The 20418-nt window shown below is 52.4% G+C and overlaps 2 protein-coding genes and 2 long non-coding RNA genes across 11 annotated transcripts in view; 1 reads left to right on the top strand and 3 right to left on the bottom strand.

The window, feature by feature from the left end:
- UNK (unk zinc finger) overlaps window positions 1–10001 on the bottom strand; it is a 42639-nt gene extending 32638 nt beyond the window's left edge. For 5 of the 8 annotated variants that reach the window (XM_074555122.1, XM_074555125.1, XM_074555127.1 and 2 more), the window contains exon 1: window positions 9756–10001. In XM_074555122.1, the coding sequence (XP_074411223.1) occupies window positions 9756–9853 (98 nt within the window). In that variant the 5' untranslated portion in view covers window positions 9854–10001. The remainder of the gene's footprint in view (window positions 1–9755) is intronic. The other 3 variants (XM_074555120.1, XM_074555126.1, XM_074555121.1) reach the window with 2 other exon arrangements.
- Window positions 10002–13323: 3322 nt separating this feature from the next.
- On the top strand, window positions 13324–15071 carry H3-3B (H3.3 histone B). Its single transcript, XM_074555130.1, has 4 exons — window positions 13324–13478; window positions 13914–14055; window positions 14132–14285; window positions 14370–15071. Exons 2-4 carry the CDS (start codon window positions 13928–13930, stop codon window positions 14496–14498), a joined length of 411 nt encoding a protein of 136 aa, XP_074411231.1. The 5' UTR covers window positions 13324–13478; window positions 13914–13927; the 3' UTR covers window positions 14499–15071.
- A 659-nt stretch (window positions 15072–15730) lies between these two features.
- Window positions 15731–17062, bottom strand: LOC113460152 (uncharacterized). The gene is made up of 3 exons (XR_003381893.2): window positions 16958–17062; window positions 16709–16803; window positions 15731–15968 (listed from the first exon to the last, which is right to left on the bottom strand). It is a non-coding gene; the product is annotated as an uncharacterized LOC113460152 (long non-coding RNA).
- Window positions 17063–18178: 1116 nt separating this feature from the next.
- LOC113460153 (uncharacterized) lies at window positions 18179–19428 on the bottom strand. The gene is made up of 4 exons (XR_012583215.1): window positions 19159–19428; window positions 18932–18977; window positions 18767–18832; window positions 18179–18238 (listed from the first exon to the last, which is right to left on the bottom strand). It is a non-coding gene; the product is annotated as an uncharacterized LOC113460153 (long non-coding RNA).
- Between the last annotated feature and the right edge of the window lie 990 nt (window positions 19429–20418).

Genomic DNA, 20418 nt, shown 5'->3' with positions numbered 1-20418 from the left:
TCAAATCCATTTCAAACACAAGTATTTGTTTACACAGAGCTTTCACCTTTTTAATTAAAATAACCCAAGCACTGGCAAAGGCAAACACTTAATGGCATTACATTTCAGATGCATTTCCTTAAAAGCCTTTTACCAAGATCCAGAATTCTGCATAAAGCCTTGAACTTACATTTACATTTCCTTGAGTTAGTTATCCTTTTTTTCCCAAATTACTTGGCAATGAATATGTATTAGACATGACCTCGAAATTAACTCAATATTTAGGCAGTTCATGCAATGTTTTAAACACACAGCCCATTTTTTCCAAGTTTAAATGACATATCTGCAATTTAACACCATTAGTTTATGTAAACCGTGCCTAAAGCACACTTTGCTGTTTTCAAACATGGATCACCCCAATTGAGACAACCCTCATCCCTCTCTGGGTTGGTTTTGCTCCACAAGTATTTAGTTGTCATTAATCCTTCCCTACAGCACCTGTGTAAGTGCTGAGCCCATGAAAACAGGATCATATGGAAATAATTCTTTTTCAGGAACGTGGGCTGAGCCTGTTGCAGGGCAAACACTGGAGCTCACAGCACCCACACAGCTGAGGGTCTGTACCTGCTCCAGGTGTCAGCACAATGTAGCAACATAGGCTTAAATACAAGCAATTAAATATTTTACTGCTAATTACTTCACAAAAAACACCCATCCCCAGACTTATTTATTATGGTCATTTATTCAGCTTATAGCCAGGTAAATTTTCTCTCATATTAATTCATGTATTAACTCATATTCATAAATCCATCTGTTATGGATGATGCCTCTTTATCCCAGTGTTAGTGTTTGTAGCCTCGGGAAGGTGGGGTTTACACACACCAGGTTTGGAACAACAAATTAAAAGTCTGAATAACACCTGATGTCCTCTGCTGTAAAAATTAAAGTTCCAGTTTCCAGCAAAGGTTTTTTCCCCACTGTACTTCTCTCACCACCCATTCAAGCACTAACAAAGCCTACCCAGGGCTTAAACTGTAGAAACACCAGGGAAGGCTGGGAACAGGGCTGGGCTGTTTGAAAACTTGTGTTACTCACTCTGCTAGTTCCCTAAAACAAAACATCCCACATGCAAGAATTCATAATGGGCAATTCAGAAAAAAATATTATTTCCATACAAACCATTCCACAGCTCAGCTCAGGCTCTCAGCTGCAGATTGTTATGAGCATTTTTAGCCAGCTAAGCCTCAACATTTTGTCTCACAAGAGGTGCTTTGGAAACAGAGCACAGTATCCTTCCCTGTCCTGGCCATGCCAAGACCCCCATGATTTAACACACAGCTCACAGATAGCTGCAGCCCCACACTCACAGTTTTAAGATAGAACATGACAGAGCTGTTTGAAGGGCTGTATTTACACAGCTCCACACGACCTGACAGCTCTCTAGTGCTCTCACCCAGCCCAATCTCCACTGGAAATTAAATAGCATCTGCTTCTTCTCAGGTTAAACACCAAGCAGATTTGCAGCAGCCTCTTTGGAAAGGCTTTCATTTGTGAACAGACATTTTCTGCTGTGAGTTTGAAACAAAACACGGTGATTATCTAACAAGCATGAACCTGCATCCATACCCATGTGCCAGCACAGAGATAAAAGCCAACCCTTACTGGTTGATTTTGAAGAATCAATGTCAACCATTCAATCGATTTTCTTTTCTGCTCAGCACTCAAATCAGACTTTATCTGTGCCTGCTGTGGCCCAGTGGGCTGGATTTCAACCCTCCACACAGAGGGCACAGCTCTGAATAACTGTCCTGCACACTCTGGTGTCCAAAGAAGCTCCACTGAATGCTGACAGCCCCTCTCCTCCAAGGGGAAAGCAGGCAAACCCCAGGCTGTGCCGCAACTTCCCACTTTGCTAATCAATGCACTGATAAATCTGGTGGCACTCTCGTATTTTAAATGTGCAAACAATATTTTTTTGTTGCTGTAAAGCTGCACAGATGTCCTCAGGCATCTGCTGTTTGTATTTCTGCTATGACAGTAACAGTCAAGTGCCATCAATGAAAACTCATGGTCTATTGAAAACTTTAGAGGAGCAAAAAAAAATCACCTCAGAGCACACTGGGTGTGGACTGACAGCTTCTTTTTGAGCATGTGGTGACAGGCTGAAGACAAAGGATAACAAATAACACTTAATTATATTTTATTTTGTATTATTTTCAGCCATTCCATTCATAGAATGGCTTGAGTTGGAAAAGACCTTCAAGATCACCCACTTCCAGCCCCCAAGTTCTGGTTCCAACTTCATCCAGAACATATTCCCTTTTCATATGGCCATGGCTGCATATTAATCACAACAATTTTAGGCATACAGTGATAAAAAGCCATCCCACCTTAATTTCCTAGCTGCACTTAAGAGTGCCATCAGTCTTAGGGAGGCAGTTCATGCTCTGCTGAAATGGATTTGCCACTTTGACCAGCAGATAATTAGAGGTGGTATGAGATTTTTCTTGTTTGACCACAAATTCAGTGCAAGTTTCTTCTCTACCACTGTTCTGACAACTTCATTCAATTAAATGTCTCTGACTTCTAATAAGAGATAAGAATCAGGCCAGTATTGAGCATTTCAGTGATCTGGCTCTTTTATTGCCATCACTACACTTTAATGCTTAAAATTGCTTAAAATATTTATTTTAAATAAAACCTAGAACTTTCCTTTTTGTAACAATCACCTCCTCAACCTGAATGAATACTACAGCAGGGTGAGGGTCTGTGAGTCAGAAGCTGCACCAGAACTAAAGCAGAGAAGGAATTGTTGGTATTCATTGCAAGGGAACATTCATTCCAGCTGATATTTCAAATGTCAAGCTGGCATTAACTGCATCAAGCACTGATCAAAATACACAAGACAAGAGATTGCTGAGGAAATCATCACAAGCATCTCAATTGGCTGTCATCACTAGGAGGAGTTTGGGAAGGTACAAACCTTCAGCATCCCCCTGTGCACCCTTTCTGCTGAGACTCCTGATATTGGAGGCTCTGATATGAAAGACAAACTCTGTCTCAATAAATGAGAGGGGACAAAAGGTAGCTAAGAAATAGCATTTGCTCCAGAGCCTGCTGGCACGTGAGCACCCATTAATTTAGGATATGGGGGGGAATTGCTGGCTCTGTGCACACACAGCTTTCAGCAACAGCTCTGCACCTCATTTGCTGAACGTTACAGAAAGTTTATAGAGTACATAAATGCTTTATAAGATAGAAAGTGCTGTGATTTACTCCCTCTTATAATTCACAATTTCACCAAAATCCAGTTTAAAGTGCAAACTGATACAATATTAAAAATCAATGACAATTAGACCCAAAAAAAAAATCTTAGCTAAAGTAGGTGTAGGTGACTTCCTAAGTAGGACTTAGGATGTAGGTGACTCCTGGGCAAAGGGACCAGGTAACTTCTCACCATCTCCTTCAGCTTATTTCTGCTGCTTTCAAAAATATTTCTGAAGTTTTCAAAAGCAGAAAATTAATGGAAGGAACAAAACCTCTCCTCAGCATCCTCTGAAAGCCAACACAGCTCTTCATGTCCTGACAAGCAGCTTTCCACGAGCCTCAACACAGCAATTAAAGATATTATTGCCTTTTTATTTTGCTCCTCTCTGGGAAATTTAAAATAAAAATACACCTCCTTTAGCAGGGACCACAGAAGGGCTGTGTCCCTGCCTGGGCTCAGCCTCAGCATTAACACAGTGTCAGTGACAGCTCATGCTAATTTGCCTCACAATAAGTGTGATGAACTGATGTCCTGACACATTCCCTCCAGCCACGCTCTCACAGGGGCAGGGACACGCAGCAAGCAGCCAGGCAGGGATGCTGGAAGGCTCTGCAGGAAAATTTTCCTCAGGACACTGATCAGACCCTTTGGAATAAGATGGATCAGTGTTTCACCTGCTCCTAGAAGATAGTAAAAGCTTTTTCTGGAAGAAGAAGAGCTCCAAAGTCAATAAAATGTTGGAATTCCAATAGAATGTTCCTTAAAATAAAGCCACATGATGTAAAAAATACTAGACAATACATAAATTTACAAAATGAGAAATATTGATATAATGGGGAACTCTAAAGCTCTGAGGTCCTCAGGATCATAGAATAAATGGAATTGGGAAGGACCCACAGAATCAGCAAGTCCTCAATTTTATAGAACAGTTATTAACCTTAATATTGCCTCCTATGCCACAAAAAGCTATCCTATATGCTAATGTATATTATATATATATATATATATATATATATAAAACGTATATAAAATATCCAATATGCTAATGTAAGGAACAGATAATCATCAACATTATACTTTTTATTACATTAAAAATTAAAGAACCATCTTCCACATTGAAACAATTCTGCACCATTGAACTCCTCTCCTCTTTCATGGAGTTTTGGATTTTTGAAACACCAAACCTTGCCAGACCAAAACTAATTCTGAGAACGTCACAGCAGTACACAAAGGTTTCTGCTTGACAAAATATTGATATGACACCTCTAGAGCAGTTATCCATATGTGAATTCCCTGTCAGACTGATATCCAGAAGTACTCAAGGAGTGGGAATGCAGCAGGAAAACCACAGGTCTAGCTCCACTTCAACAGGAGGGAAAAATTCCTTTTTGCCCCAACACATTTGGGGCACAGATTGGGCCCAAATTCCCTCACCAGCCCCTATCTCAAGCTGGAGCCTTTCAACACTCGGCCTTTGAAGAACCATAAAATGTAAAATGTTATTTTCAGCACATGTGTTTGGTGGTGAGAGCATGCTGTGAAGGCAGCTCTTCCTGTTCACACTCCAGCACTTTATATTTCCAACTTCCTGTAACTATTCACACTTCCTAATAACAGCTGGCAGTGGATGTGCATTCAGTGAAGCTCACACAGACTCAAAAAATACCAATAACAATTATGATAACCAGCTGATATTTCCTGATAAGATGACATTTACAGGTAATGATGTAGTGGACCACAGGTAAGTCCCTGGTTTAAAAGTATTGACTCACTCTGTGCTTTCCTAAGGGTATTTCCTTACACTGTATATAATAGAATAATAACATAATCTATTCTACATCTTCTGTGCTTTATTACCAAGTCTGAAACCTAAAAACACCTGGGTTTCTTTTTGTTGTTTTTGTTTTCTGGGTTATTTGAGTATTTTTTTTTAATTTGCTTAATTTTGTGTTTTGTTGAGGTGGCTTTGGTTTGTTTTGTTGTTTAAACAACAGGTCTAGTTTCTATAACTTGTATAAGTCCATATCAGCTTATTGATCTAAGGGTTATCACCAATAAAACCAAAGCAGAATTAGGGCAGCAGTTTGTTATTTTAAGAGTCCTGATGGTTTAAAAAGAACACAAAAGGTTTCTAAAAACAATTTCCAAAGCCTCAACTCGTGCAGCAGGGTGTGAAGACCACCCAACTCAAGCAGATCAAATGTACAATCTGACAGACTGTGCAGGCAAACCTTCTGGGACCTGGAAGAGCAAACAGCAACCCTGAAAAATTGTTAGCTACACATCTGGTTTTTGGTTTTCTTCCCACAGACACTCAGTCTGCACCTCTGAGATCAGACATGTCCTGTTTGCTCTGCCAGTGGTGAGACACTGTCCACTGATAAGGAGATAAGGATGACTCTGCTACGACGGATGCTCTGAGTGCGTTTTGGAGTAAGAATTCACATGTTTAATGTTCAGATAAGGCTTTAAATAAGCACACCTATGGTCTTGGTATTTTTACTTCTTCTTCACCCACATTTCCACTGCTGCCCTAATCTGAGTTCCTATTTGAGGCTGAGAAACCACCAGACAAGGCACGATGCAGACACAAGAATATCTCTGATTTCAGTAATAGCCAAAGTACTGCACCAGCTCCATTTTCATCCCCATTTACAATGTCCTTCATTTGAGTTTTCTGGTCTTCCAATGCCTAAATGGCAGCAGAATGGTTGCAAGACAAAGCTTGGGTGAGCAGCAGCCATGCCCAGCCATGTGGATGCAGCTCCAGCACGACCCACAGGGTATAAATCCCTCAGGAATTTCCCACAGCTCCTCTCCTTGTGCAAAAGGAAAGACAAGTTCTTTGCCTTTGATGCTGCAAAGGCATAATCACAAAGCTTATCTTGATGCACTGCAAAAGAGGACAGGATGTGCTCCCAGGCATCTCACCCAGATCTCAGTGAGGGCACACGGAATCCTGGAGGTCACTTCCACGGGTGCTGCTCGTGTTTGAGATGGGCACACTCAGGAGAAATGTCTTGAGTAGCAATGATTTGAGTTATGCACAACAAATCCGTGTTCCAAAGAGTTTATCACCTGAATCAGAGTATTTTCAATGCTGCTTGTGAGCCTGTGTGCTCTGAATGCTCTGGACTGAAGGGACTCTCTGTTTTTTCATTAAATGGGTTAATTTATCTCCACCTGAACGTTTGCTTTCCTGCAGAGTTATTAAACTGTCTGACTTTCAGGTGAATGCACAGTGAACAAAAGGGCTGCTCCACTTTCACTTATCTAAATTCTGCCAGATCAATAAACACCCAAGCAGTGGAAACAATCTTTACAATTCACAATTAAGGCATCAAGCCTGACTGAAACAAACCACACAGAGGAACCAAAACAAAACTACCCCAGAGCACTCAGTGCCTCCAGCTCCAGTGACTGAGAGCTCACTTTCAGTTTCTTCCAACTCAAGTCTACCCACATGAGCAGACACACATTAAAGACAGAGGTACCTGCAGAAATAACAAGCTAGAGCTGAGAAATGCTGCAAAACCAATCCTCAGCTGAGGCTTGACAGAGCCTGCCCAAATGAAATCCACTTCCCATGCAGCCCCTGCAGAGCACAGCACCCCAAGCAGATCCCAGCCTCCAGGAAGCCCAGGAAGGAGCTGTCTCACCACTTTGTTGCCAGGAATAAGCTGCTCTCACCCTGCTGCAGGAGCTGTGGGATCACAGAAAGCAGCCACACGCAGCAACATCTAATCCAGCAACCCAGGGAGAGCACAAGAGCAGCCCAGAGTATTCTGTTACTCACTCGGGTTCTACAAATGGAATCCCATCCCCAGACAAGGAGCAGCCCATCCATAATTAAACAGCAAACTTTGCCATCTACCAGGGACTTGTCTCCAGGAATATCCAGCTGCACTCCACGACTGCTACCCAAGGACACAAATCAAGGAAGCTCGGCCTCTTCTGCCAACAAACAGTGACAAAGGTGTGAGAGAGCATCACCAGCTCTGCTTTCCCCACATTTTCTTTTGCTGCACATCTAAAGTAAGCATAAAGTCTTCCTGACAGAAAGGCAGAGGTTCAAAGTATCTAAAAAATCTCATGCAAGTAACACCAAGAGTTTGGAAATTCACACTAATACAGAAATTGGAACGTTTCCTTACAAATACAACCAAAACTTTCTGAGAGATCCCCAGCACCAGATTGCCTGTCCCCAGGGAACAGCAAAGTATGCAGATAATTAAGCTGACTTGAGTTTACAACTTGTAACCTTTGTGTCATTTTATGGAAACAAACTATATTTAAGGGGAAAAAAAAAAGGAAGAAAATATTTACATTTTGACAACATACAACTTGTTCACATGAGCCACCAGCAAATAAGTTCCCATATGTTATCAGGAGGAGGTTTACAGTCTGATGTGACCCAGTGTACACATCCCAGACTTCCAAAGGATGGCTCACATCCCACTGTCAGCACTCAGCAGCCCCCAAACCCGTCTCTCTCACTTATGGTTATTCAGCTCCTCTGCAACTGTTTTCACTGAAGTATTTATAGCATTCCATCTTCAAAACACAAGTTTTGCCCTCTGGAAATAAGCTAATTGCACCACCAGCTTTGTTCCACACTGTCCCATTTCCGTCCTCTTTCCCAATCTCCTCTGCTTCTTGAAGTTTTTCTTCCTCTGTTTTTCCTAATACTTGATATCCTTATTTCCACAGTCATGCTCAGCCAAGTTATCACCTTCACCTTCCTCTGTCCAGTGTCCTCACTTTCTCAACCTCATCTCTTTGTTTTCCTTCTCCATCACTAGTGTGATTCCACCTCTACAGGCAGCTCCTGTTCCCTCTTTTTCCCTACAGCAACAATCCCAGCACACTCTTCCATGCCCATTTCCCCCATAAAACTGTCAGACTTGTAGAGCACACCAAAAACCAAGCAACCTATGAGACTGTGGCTTGCCAGGTCCCTAAAGATCATGACAGGATCTTCACAATGACAATAAAACTGAAAGCCTTCACTCTGCCATAGCATTCCTGAAGGAAAGGGGTGGCAGGTAGCCTGTGATCCCAGCAGCAGGCACACGGGCTGTATGGACCCATGTCCGTGGATTCCTCAAAGCTCTTTTTATTCCAGGTATCACAGTGTGGACATAAGGAAGTCCACCACCAGCCTTATGAAAATGGAAATTAAAAGCACACAGAGCACACGTCTCACTTTGGGTGGGGGCATCCACACAAGCCAGAGATACGAGTATTTGTAGGGTATTTGTAGGACAACACCCTGAAATGATAAGGGAAACGGCTCAGCACATATATTTTGTTCACAAAGAACAGTTCCAAAGTTTTCTCTTTTAAGGATGGGGAACACACGACCCATTTCCAGCCATAGCCATCCATCGCCAGCCCACCCAACAAAGACAATGCTCGCTCCCAATCCCTTATCCTATTGCACAAGAGGATGGGATCTCATCCCACAGCCTCCAACTCCAACAACTGACCACAGGCCAACTTCACACAGCTCCAACAGGTTGTGTTTCCCTGGGACAAGGCAGCAGAGTGGTATTTTTTGGTTAGGAAAGGCACATCCCAGCAACAAGTGTTCCCTGAGGGAGTGTGTGCAGTGATGGAGGTGACACACAGCCAGAGGCCCCGCACAGCCAGGTCACACCTGAGCAGGGCCAGCAAGAGCAGGGATGGGGCAAATGCTCATCGACATTTCCATGTAAACCTTCCAAGGGGAATGTTCCACACACCTGCGTCACTCCCAAAGACACCTGCCCTGACAGGGACCTGCTCCATCACCAACCAGCGAGGCTGCGGCCCTGGGCACCTCCTGTCACCTCACACCTCCCTCCACAGGTGCCAAGGAACGCCCGGGACGGCTCAGGGATGGAGGACAGCAGTAACAGCCCGGGGTGACAGCTCAGCAAACCCTCAGCCCCTCAAAGCACCGCGAGGCGACCCCCGGCGGAATGGAGCCCACCGAGGGCGGGGGGCAGAGCTGGGGACCCAGGGTCCCCTCACAGCCCGTGGGACAGAGGCCCAGCCTCGGGCCGGGTGTCACCACAGGGCCCGCGCTCCACCAACACCACGGGGAGGGACCGGGGCTGTCACTCGCGGGTCCCCTCACCCGCCGCGGAACGGATCGGGGCTGTCACATCCCGGGGGATGCCCTCACATCCCGGGGGACCGACCCGCACCCCAGGCGGGGGTGTCACCCGAGAGGGCGGGACGGGCGGGCGAGGGGCCGGGGGTGTCACCGGGTGTCCGGGGGTCCCCTCACCCCGGGGGAGGCGCGGCGGCCCCGGTGCATCACGGGGCTTGGGCGGGGGGGGGTCGCTCATCCCCCGCCCCTCCCTCCCGCCCCGCCGCCCCCGGCCCGCGCCGGCCGAGGCCGGTTCCAGCCGGTGCCCGCGCGTCCCCCCGCGCGCCCCCGCGCGCGCCGCACGCTGACGTCAGGCGCGTGTTGGCGCGCGGGCGGGCGGGCGGCGGCGGGGAAGCTCCCGGCTCTACGTACGTGTAGTGCTGCGGCTTCTCGGGCTGCGCCTGCAGCGCGCTGGCGGCGCTCGCCGGCCCGGCCGCGGCAGGGCCGCCCGCCACCGGGCCCTTGGACATGCCTCCCGCCTTCCGCCGCCGCCGCCGCCGAGGAGACCTTTATTATTCACTCTGCGCGGTCCGCACGGAGGGCGCCGCGCGCAGGCGCCGCCGCCGCCATTGCCGCCCCGGTGGCGCGCGGAGCGGGGTGGGACTTGTAGTCCCGCCGCGCGCGCGCCGCCCGCCGGCCCGGGACGCGGCGGGCGGCGGCTTCCGGCCGGCGGGACTACAACTCCCAGAGGCGCCCCGCGGCGACGCGGCCTCTGCGCTTCCTGCCGCGCGGGGCGCGACGGGAGGTGTAGTGCGCGAAGCCGTGGGGGCGGCGTGCCGGGGCGCCCCCAGGTGGCGGGGCGGGATCGGGGCCGGGCGAGCCCCGAGCGCAGGGACGGCACGGACCCCCGGGGGGACACGGAGATCGTGCGGGACACCGAGCCCCTGAGGGGAGGAGCGAGCGACAGGACGGCAGCGAGCCCCTGGGGGAACATCGAGTCCGGGGGCACACCGGCTCCTAAGGGGGCGGCACAGCCCGCTCGGCCCAGCCCCCACGGGAGCGGGGGCGGCCGGTCCGGGGAGCTGGTGAGGGGCCGGGAGTTATTTGTGTCAGGCGGCCTCACTTCCTTCCTCCCCCTCTTCCTCTGCCTCGGGGGCCGCGCGTGGACGCGGGAGCGCGGCCAGAGCTTATTTTAGTGCTGGCAGCGCTGATGGCTCCGCGGCCCTCCCCACACACGGGACAGCGCCGCGCAGGACGGGCCCGCGAGCAGCGCTGCGGCCCCGGCAGGAGGAGGAGGAGGAGGGGGAGGAAGAGGAGGAGGAGGAGGAAGGCCCAAAGAGCGCATGAAGAACCTACCTGGGAGCAGGTGACACCAATGGCACCTGGCTGCTGGGACATCGCAGCACGGGCTCCCCGTCCTCCCCCGGGAGAAACCCCCCCCCAGAGCAGCCGTGTCCAAGGAACCGGCCCAATTCCCATGTGGAGCGCTCCCTCTGCCAATGAACTCCTCTCCCAGGGGAGGAAATGATAGGAGTTGCTTTTAATAGGACTTTGATCTCTTGGGCTCTGCTCAGACCCGCTCCTGGCGCTGTGGGAAAGGGCACTCGGCATTTATCGGGCAAACACCCTTCTCACCTCTGCCAGCCCACACGGGCCCAGCAACATTAATAATAAACTTCAGGCCTGGTCTCTGCAGCTGGTTTGGGGAGGCAAATCACTTTTTAAATTCCTATTTATACTTAGTGATACTTATGATTTAGAATCAGTATCTGGCAGGCTTGTCCTGGTGTGATTTAGTAGTTTATTCCCAGGCATTTGCAGGAATAAGTCACAGGATATCAATTTCCTTCTTATTCATCTAACCACTCTCTATGGGAAGCTGGAGCCCTGGAATGATGCAGTTCCTGGTCAATGCATGGGCAGGTGTTTCATTGAGTATCTCCACACACACCTGTACACCCAACCAGAGCCACTGTCAGCCATGAACCTGCTGGAAAAGCCACTCAATTATTGAGGAATCACACTGAAAACACAACCAACCTGTGCTTTGTCCAAAGGGATTTGGATGCCACAGGCTCCAGCCCCTCATGGCTGATGTTTACTCTGCACCCTGATGCTGACAGCTGCGTTCCAGCTGTTTCACACCTCGGCACACACCCGGCCAGGCCGTGGGGAAACACTGGGGACGCTCCAGATGATGTGCCCAGGGTGCATTTATTCCCACCTCTGTGCTGTTTTGCCCTCCTCAGCTTCTGTGTGTACACCTGTACCTCACCCTGTTCCACCCCAGGCTTTTCTAGAGCAAAAAATTCTTAAGTATCTCCAAAATGGGAAGTCTAAGTAGCCATTGCTATGAAACTGGAGAAGGCAATAATTAAAGTGACTCTGAGCTCCTTGTAACAAAGTTTCACCCGGCCTCCTGGCATTAGTGACAGTGCAGTGAGCTCTCAAAAGTAACAAATTAAATGTATTAAAAGCTGTTACCACCAGAAATTTTGTTTTCCCTGAGCCTGAACAACTCAGCCGAAAGGGGCATTATTTCCTTTCCACCTTACGAAACAGCGCAGTGAGTGTTTACCCACACCTCCCAGACCACTGCGTGGATACACAGCTTTTTGCCTCTGATAAATAATTAACATTTTCCTTTAGAAGAGAGAAAATGAACCTGAAAATGAGGACCAGAGGCAGGGGAGATGACATCCCTTGGGCAGCAACAGCCCTGGCACACGTGACGGCCCTGTCACACCACGGTGCCACGTTTGCTTGAGTGGCAGCCCGGACACTGAGGGGCAGAACACGCTCCCAACACATTCCCAACGTGCCAAGCTCCATCCTGGTCCTGCCATCCTCTGAGCCCAGAGGCCGAGGATGCAGAGCCTCATGCAGTGGGTGATCCCAGCAGCTCTGCGCTCTGGGAACCTCAGGGACACAGACACCTTCAGGAGTGTCTGTTTGTGTTCCCTGTGTATCCTACGTGCTACAACTCCAGGGCATCTGGGACCTGTTCTTCTTGATCCTGAGAGCCTACCCGTGGGGGCAGGGACCTGCCTCCACAGTCTGGGCAAATACAGTAAAATAGTGATGTAAGTCAAGGTGTAACTTAAGGCAGCAGTTTTCTCCAAAGGACAAGTTTTATTATTGAATTGTTATTTATCTTATGAAGATAAATGCTAAGATGGCACCAAGAGGGAGCATGGATTCTGGATTTCTACTCGCAATGAAACTTTGTGACTGACTCTGGGGGTGAAGGTGCCCCACAGATCAGTGTGATTTGGGGAAGGGCAGAGCAGAGGGGCTGAGCCCCAGCTCTGAACGCTCCCTCCACAGGGCCAAAGGTCGGGCTCTGCCATGGGGCAGCCGCATCCCAGCCCCACTGCCCACTGCCAATCCAGGTCTCGTGACAGCCCTTCCTTGGCATCTGGAATGACAAACCCGGGCGAGAAGCGCCGGAGGCGCTGCCAGACCCGCTCCCCTTGCGGGGCCCCCGCTCGCCCCACGGCCGCCCCCGAGCGCGGTGCGGAGCGGCCGCACACCGGCGGCTCCCGGGGGAGAGGGGGCGGAGGCGGAGGGACCCCGCGGCCCGGCCCTCGCCGCTCGCAGCCCCCGCCGGGCGCCTCTGCTCCGCAGGCCGGGGCCGGGGCTCCGCGGCGGGGGCGGCCGGGGCCGGCCGGGGGTGCCCGGGGGATCCCGCGGCGCCGCCGCCGCTCGCCCCGCTCCTATTGACTTCCCATTGTGGAGCTTCGCAACAAAGGGTAGGATCCAAACCCTACCCCGTTTCGTCCAATCAGCGCGCAGAGCGCTCGCCCGCCGCCGATTGGATCCTTCTCCTCCCTGAACACCCAATCGGACGCCTACTTTAACAACCAATCAGCGCCCGGCCACGCGCCCAATCAGCGCCGGGGAACCGGAGCACGGCCTTTGTGTGTGGTGACGCAACGGCGCCGGCGGAGGTCCCGGCCAATAGCGCGGCGCGTTGCTTACAGGCATTGTGACGTCACCGCGCCACGCGCGCGCCCCCACTATAAAAGGCGTGTCCCCGCGGCGGGGAGGGCGCAGTGAGCGGCGCGGCGGCTGAGGAGCGGCTCGGCAGCAGCACGGCGTAGAGGATTCGGCGCGCAGCGCTACCGGCACCGGCGCTTCCTTCTCTTCCTACCGGTAAGTACCGGACAGCGGACGGGTCTCGAAGCGGGCGGTGGTGTTGCGCGGCCGTTCGCGGCCTTGGGTTCTCCGCGAGCGTGGCGGACAGGCTGGGCCTTGCCTACGTGCCCTGAGTCACGGCCGGTTCCCATCCCCCACCATTGCGCCTCCCTCCCCCCCCCCCCCCCCCCCCCACCCCGGGGCGGCCCGGGAGGAAGGAGGAGGCGGCGTGACTCAGTCGGCTTTCCCCGGGGACGGGAGCGGCCGGGCCGCGAGGCGGGGGCGGCGGGGTAACCGTTACCCCTCCTCCCGGTCCCGGGGGAGGCCGCTGGCCGCCTGCCCGCCGCGGGGGAGGGGGGCATCTGGAGCGTGAGGGAATCGGCCGCGACGGCGTCGGGCCCGGGGGTCACGGGGACAGCCAGGCCCCGGTGTCACGCGTGTGTGTCTCTGTAGGTAAGTGAGGAAAAATGGCCCGTACAAAGCAGACCGCCCGCAAGTCCACCGGGGGGAAGGCGCCGCGCAAGCAGCTGGCCACGAAGGCGGCCCGGAAAAGCGCTCCCTCTACCGGCGGCGTCAAGAAGCCTCACCGCTACAGGTAAGGCCCTCGGCTCGGCCCCGGCTGCCGCAGCCCCTGCCCCGCCTCACCGCCCCCTCCTCCCTCTCCCATCCAGGCCGGGAACCGTCGCGCTCCGTGAGATCCGTCGTTATCAGAAATCCACGGAGCTGCTGATCCGCAAGCTGCCCTTCCAGCGGCTGGTCAGGGAAATCGCCCAAGATTTCAAAACAGATTTGAGGTTCCAGAGTGCGGCCATCGGTGCTCTGCAGGTACTGCCGAGGGCCGGCTGGGCTGCGGTGCCGGGGGAGCTGCGCTGAGGGTTTTTAACAACGTTTCTTGTGCTCTTGAAACAGGAGGCCAGCGAGGCATATCTGGTGGGTCTGTTTGAAGACACAAACCTGTGTGCCATCCATGCCAAGAGAGTCACCATCATGCCCAAAGATATCCAGTTGGCTCGCAGGATACGGGGAGAGAGGGCTTAAGTGAAGGCTGTTTTTATGGTGTTTTGTAGTTAATTCTGTAAAATACTTTGGTTTTAATTTGTGACTTTTTTTGTAAGAAATTGTTTATAATATGTTGCATTTGTACTTAAGTCATTCCATCTTTCACTCAGGATGAATGCTAAAAGTGACTGTTCACATAAACCTCAGTGATGTTGAGCCTCGGGCTCGGGAGTGACAAGTTGCTAATATGCAGAAGGGATGGGTGTTCTTTCTTGCTTCTCATGCATGTTTCTGTATGTTAATGACTTGTTGGGTAGATAAACTTGTAAGGTACTAGAATTGATATAAATGTGTACAGGGTCCTTTTGCAATAAAACTGGTTATGACTTGATCCAAGTGTTTAACAATTGGGGCTGTTAGTCTGACCATGCATCACTGTGATCAAATGTGGACTTCCTTCAGAGGGTGAAACTTCAAGTCTTAACCACAGTGTAACTTACAGTTTCCTAAAAACGTAAACCTGGCAGCTATAGAATACACTATGTGCATTTATAATAGCTATTTTATATATTGTAGTGTCAACATTTTTAAATTAAATGTTTTACATTCACATGTGAGGAGTCTTTGTCATTTGGTTTGGGCTTCAAGAAGCTTCTGCCTCCTACAGATTGCTGTAATCCTGGGCTGCTGCTGTGGCAACTAAACTTCTACTGGCACCAGAATGGAGAACTTTTGGAGTATTTTGGAGATTTTGTGCAGCTTGAGTCCCTGCTGTGGTGCCCTACAGCTGTGTAGGGTGCAGGACAACTGGCTGAGGCTGCAGTGGCTTTTTGGGGGACTTTTCTCTGATCAGGGCACAAGCTTAGTTCTTTTTTCCTTTCTAGTGGATGCAGGGAAAGTTTATTTTGGATTTGTGACTGGTCTGGCTGAAGCAAAACCACCTGGCTGTTCCTGAGCAGTGTGGGGAACGTTCCCTTGGGATTGGGCTGTGCCAGTCCTGGCTCTGCATGGGGAGCAGATGGGGTGGGGGCTCCATGGGATTCTCATTTCCCATCCACATTTTTGGATGGAATGTGACTGAACTCAGCTCTTTACTTCAGGCTGGGCCAAGGCAGCTCTGGGTTCCTCAGCTGCTGGGCTGTGGTGGAGGAAAGTGCTCAGGGGTAATTACAGAGCTTGGAGGGCAAGGCTGCTGAGCCCTGCCAGAACAGGCTCTGCCAGTCAGGCTGGGGCTGTCACACAAAGCTGCACAGGGAAGTGGTTGAGCCGGCCTGGCTTGATTTATTCCAGTGGAAATTGGGCAGCTCTGGGGCAAGAGTGGCAGCAGTCCCCGCCAGGTTCCAGTGTCCGTGATCTCCCACCCAGGATGGTGAGGAAGAGGATGAAATCCATTCCCAACTCGCTGTGGGAGGCAGGGCCTGTGTCCCTCAGCTGCTGCTGCTGGGCCAGTGGTGCCTCATGGTGCTCTTCTTCCTCAGACAAACCACTCTGTGTGCTTGAATCCTGCAGCTGGAGGAACAGGAACTCCTCACCACCCTCTCACACAGCCTCTTCCTCCTCCTCCTCACCTCCCTGTCCTACACTGCTCCGAGCAAACCCAGCCCCTGGCTCCCCAGAGTCCTGCCACAATCCTATTCTGAAATGATACGTTTTATACATGTATTTCCTATTCTTGCTACAACTGTAGGGGAAAAGATTCCTTTGCTACAAAGTAATGAGGTTCACAACTTAGACACACAGTACCAAGTAAGGCTCAGTGATCTCAGGTCAATCACCTGGGCAGGGCTCTCCAGGGCCTCTGCCTGCCAGGAATGTCCCCATGGGAAATCTAAGGATCCTCAGTGGCCCAAGTAATTCAGGAAGAACCACACAGCTTGCATTGAGGACAATTAAAAATGAAAGATTCCAAGTCATAGGATTTTTGCTTGGTTTGGTGCTGAGCTACAGTAGCAGCCTCAGCTCCTGCAAGAAAAGTAGGTTTAAAATAACATGCCTTGAGCACAGTATTTCCTCCAAATCCTTACTGGAAACAATGAAGCAGCTGGGTATGCCTAGAAGCTGTTTCTTAAAATAAAATCATTGTCAAGTGGTCCTTTATAAAAAAACCCCACACCAGAAAAATATCAAAATATCTTTTCATCTTGGTAACCTCAATGAAAGGAATTAAGTCAGATCCTGCTTGCAGAACAGAATTCCTGCTATTCCACGATGTGACTGATGGCAGCTGAAGCCTTAAACCCTTCCCTTACCGATTCTCCCGATGATTTCCTCGCATTCCTGCTCAGAGCTGGATGCAAACACCAGGCAGTGGAACGTGCTCCCGTCAGGGCTCTCGGGGGAAGAGCTAAAAATGGAAACACGTCCATGATCCAGGCAGCTCCGAGCCCAGCCCTGCCTCCCGCCGCAGCAGGACCCTGTGGCTGCTCTGAGGCTTCCCAGAGCCCCATCCCGGAGCCACAGCCCTCTGTGCCCTGCCAGGACCCACGGGCAGCACTCACAGCACACACAAGGCAAAGATCCTGGGGCTCCACGAGCAGCATCCCACGCAGGAGATGGAGGGGTAGGGATGGCGGTACAGGAGCTGTGAGGGACAGGGAGGGGCAGGGATGGGGACACAGGAGCTGGGCAGGGACAGGGATGGGGACACAGGGGCTGGGCAGGAGATGGAGGGGCAGGGATGGGGACACAGGAGCTGGGCAGGGACAGGGATGGGGGCACAGGAGCTGTGAGGGACAGGGATGGGCAGGGATGGTGGCACAGGAGCTGGGCACGGCACAGGGATGGTAGGACAGGAGCTGTGCAGGGACAGGGAGGTGGCATAGGAGCTGGGCAGGAGATGGAGGGGTAGGGATGGGGACACAGGAGCTCAGCAGGGACAGGGATGGGGGCACAGGAGCTGTGCAGGGACAGGGAGGGGTTGGGATGGGGGCACAGGAGCTGTGAGGGACAGGGATGGGCAGGGATGGGGACACAGGAGAGCTGTGCAGGATATGGGGGGGCAGGGATGGGGGCACAGGAGCTGGGCAGGAGATGGAGGGGTAGGGATGGGGGCACAGGAGCTCAGCAGGGACAGGGATGGTGGCACAGGAGCTGTGAGGGACAGGGATGGGCAGGGATGGGGACACAGGAGCTCAGCAAGGACAGGGATGGGGGCACAGGAGCTGTGCAGGGACAGGGAGGTGGCACAGGAGCTGGGCAGGAACAGGGGGGTGTTGGGATGGTGGCAAAGGAGCTGGGCACGGCACAGGGATGGTAGGACAGGAGCTGTGCAGGGACAGAGAGGGGCAGGGATGGGGACACAGGAGCTGTGCAGGATATTGGGGGGTAGGGATGGGCACATAGGAGCTGAGCAGGGTACAGAGATTGGTAGGGATGGTGGCACAGGAGCTGGGCACTGCACAGGGATGGCAGGACAGGGGCTGAGCAGGGACAGGGAGGTGGCACAGGGGCTGAGCAGGGACAGGGATGGGGGGACAGGAGCTGTGCAGGATGTGGAGGGGTTGATGGTGGCACAGGGGCTGAGCAGGGACAGGGAGGTGGCACAGGGGCTGAGCATGGACAAGGAGGGGTTGGGATGGCAGGAGAGGAGCTGTGCAGGGACAGGGAGGGGCTGTTCGGGGTTCTGGTCAGGCCCTGCCAGCCCCGTTCCTGGTTTATTCTGCCCCCAGCTGGGCTCCCCATGCCACCAGATTCCCAGAGCTTGGATGTCACTCACTCACCTTGGAGGAAGCCTTTTCCTGCACAAGGACTTCTGCCTCCTTCACATCAAATAAAACCTCCTGCAGGGGGATGAGGGGGAAGAAGCCCTGATCAGCACAGCCCTGAGCTCTGTTTTTAATCAGACACTCACCAGAGATTATCCAAATGCAGAGGTGATGAAGCACAGTCAGCCTCAGCTTTTTCAAGTTTTCTCTCTGCTGCTTCTTTTCCTCCACCACCCAGTGCTTCCACACTTCAATCTTTTCAAAAACAACTCCCAGAGGCTCAAACAACAGCGACCTGAGCCCTAAAGCAGCCCTGGAACCAGGCTTAGCCTTCCCAGAGTTTTCCAAGCTCTTTCCTGCATGTGGCTGCATTTTTCCTTAATGCCCTTTCCTATCCTGGCTGCTGAGATGCTTCTGACCTGAAAAAAACCCACAGGGGTGATTGGGTGGCAAATATTCAGCCAAGCCAAGTGAACCTGGAGCTGGAAAAAATACCCATGGCCTGCATTGGAAAAAATATCCATGGCCTGCATTGGAAAAATATCCATGGCCTGCATTGTCTGTCAGAGCCCTCCCCAGGATGTCCCCAGCCCTGCTGCTCACCCGTGGTGCCAAGTTCCTCTCCAGCACAGCAGGAATGGCCCCCTCCAGCACCTCTTTGCCACCATACTGAAATGGAATGGGAAGGGGGGAATAACCCTTGGAGACATGAAGAGAACTCCAAAGGGATGATTCACCCCCTGGCAGGTCTCTGCCCCACAGCCTCACCGTCCCAACGCTGGTCTGGCCCAGGAACCGCAGCTTGTAGAGCAGCCTGGGGAGCAAAGGGCTCGGGGGCATCAGAGGGAGGACCCCCCACATCCCCCCTGCTGCTCTTTGCAGGGGAAGATGCTCCCAGCCCCCTGCTCCCCTCCAGGCCATGGGGGCAGCCTTGGCCCCACAGCCTGGTGCAGAGCTCAGGGACGCTGTGGGCACAGCCCTTGGCACAGACCCACCTGCCCCCCTGCAGCTGCCGGGGCTGCCCCTGGCCCCTGGGGCTGTGCCGGGGGCTGTGCTGCAGCTGGAACTGCGGCTCCTTCTCCTTCAGGGCCTCCAGGTAGGGCAGCAGAGGCTCAAAGACGCTCCCGTCGTGCCAGCGCCACCGCAGCAGGCGCAGGGCCAGCGGTTCTCCCTTCAGCCTCTGCAGCGCAGCCCCAGCCTGCAGCGAGGAGGGAGCAGGGGCAGCAGAGGGGACAGCCCAGGCCTGTGTCCCCTCTGTCCCCTGTGTCCCCTCTGTCCCCACCCACCTGCCCGGGAGAGGCGGATCTCAGGCAGTAGCCGTTGATCTCATCCAGGATGTCACCGGCCAGCGCCACCTCGTCCAGCTCTGCCTGGCTCTCGGGGAGCACCTCGGTGACAAAGACTCGGCCATCCACGTACCTGGGGGTGCAGCCGAGCCCCAGCTCAGCCCCAGGGACCCTGCCCGGCTCCCCTTTTGTGCCATCACCCATACACTGAATGCAGGGAAAAGCCACCCCACGGACAGCAGATACTGGCAAGGCTGAGCTGATGGGGAGAAAAGCACACAAGACAGCCCCAATGCTCTAAGCTGGATATTTATTTCCCTTTTTGGGGCATTTTCAGGGCTGTGCTGACCAGATCCCTCTGCTGAGGGGAGAGGAGGATCAAGAGTTCCTACCTGAGCACCATCCCCAGTGCTCGGCACGGGGCTGTCTCATAAATACTGCACACCTGAAAGAGAGTGATGCTGACAGTGGCAATGACCAAGGGACATCCAAGGGACCCCATGCTCTGGATAATTTCTGGCACTGATGCCAACCCGGGGCTTTGGGAGCCCAGGGAGAGGCAAATCCCAGCTCCCCAGGCTGAGCTGGAACCATCAGTGTCTGCTTGTCTCTGTCCTCTCTCAGGATCCGGCTGTGCCCACACCCTGAAGGGACAAAGCTGCTCCATGGGTGGGATGGCAAAGCAACAGCAAGGCCTTAACTCACTGAAGAGCCCTCCTGGCTCACCCCACGTGTCCCCACGCAGCCGGGGGACGCAGCTGTCCGTCCCCAGAGGCGCTGCTGTGCGCAGAGCACTCAGTGTCACATCGCATTAGCCGGGCTGAGCCGGCACTGCCTGCCAGAAATGCCCCAAAGCCGGCGGCATCCCGGGCTCTGCAGCACCACCACGGCTCAGTGCACGCCTTGGCCGGTCCCAGAGCTGCCTCGAGCTCTTTGGGGATTCTTTTAGGTTTAAAAGGTGGTGGAGGG

Source organism: Zonotrichia albicollis, chromosome 19, assembly GCF_047830755.1.
Source record: "Zonotrichia albicollis isolate bZonAlb1 chromosome 19, bZonAlb1.hap1, whole genome shotgun sequence".
NCBI classification, from domain to species: domain Eukaryota; kingdom Metazoa; phylum Chordata; class Aves; order Passeriformes; family Passerellidae; genus Zonotrichia; species Zonotrichia albicollis.
The sequence above is the reverse complement of the archived record's forward strand: the minus strand, read 5'-3'. Positions and strand labels throughout refer to the sequence as shown.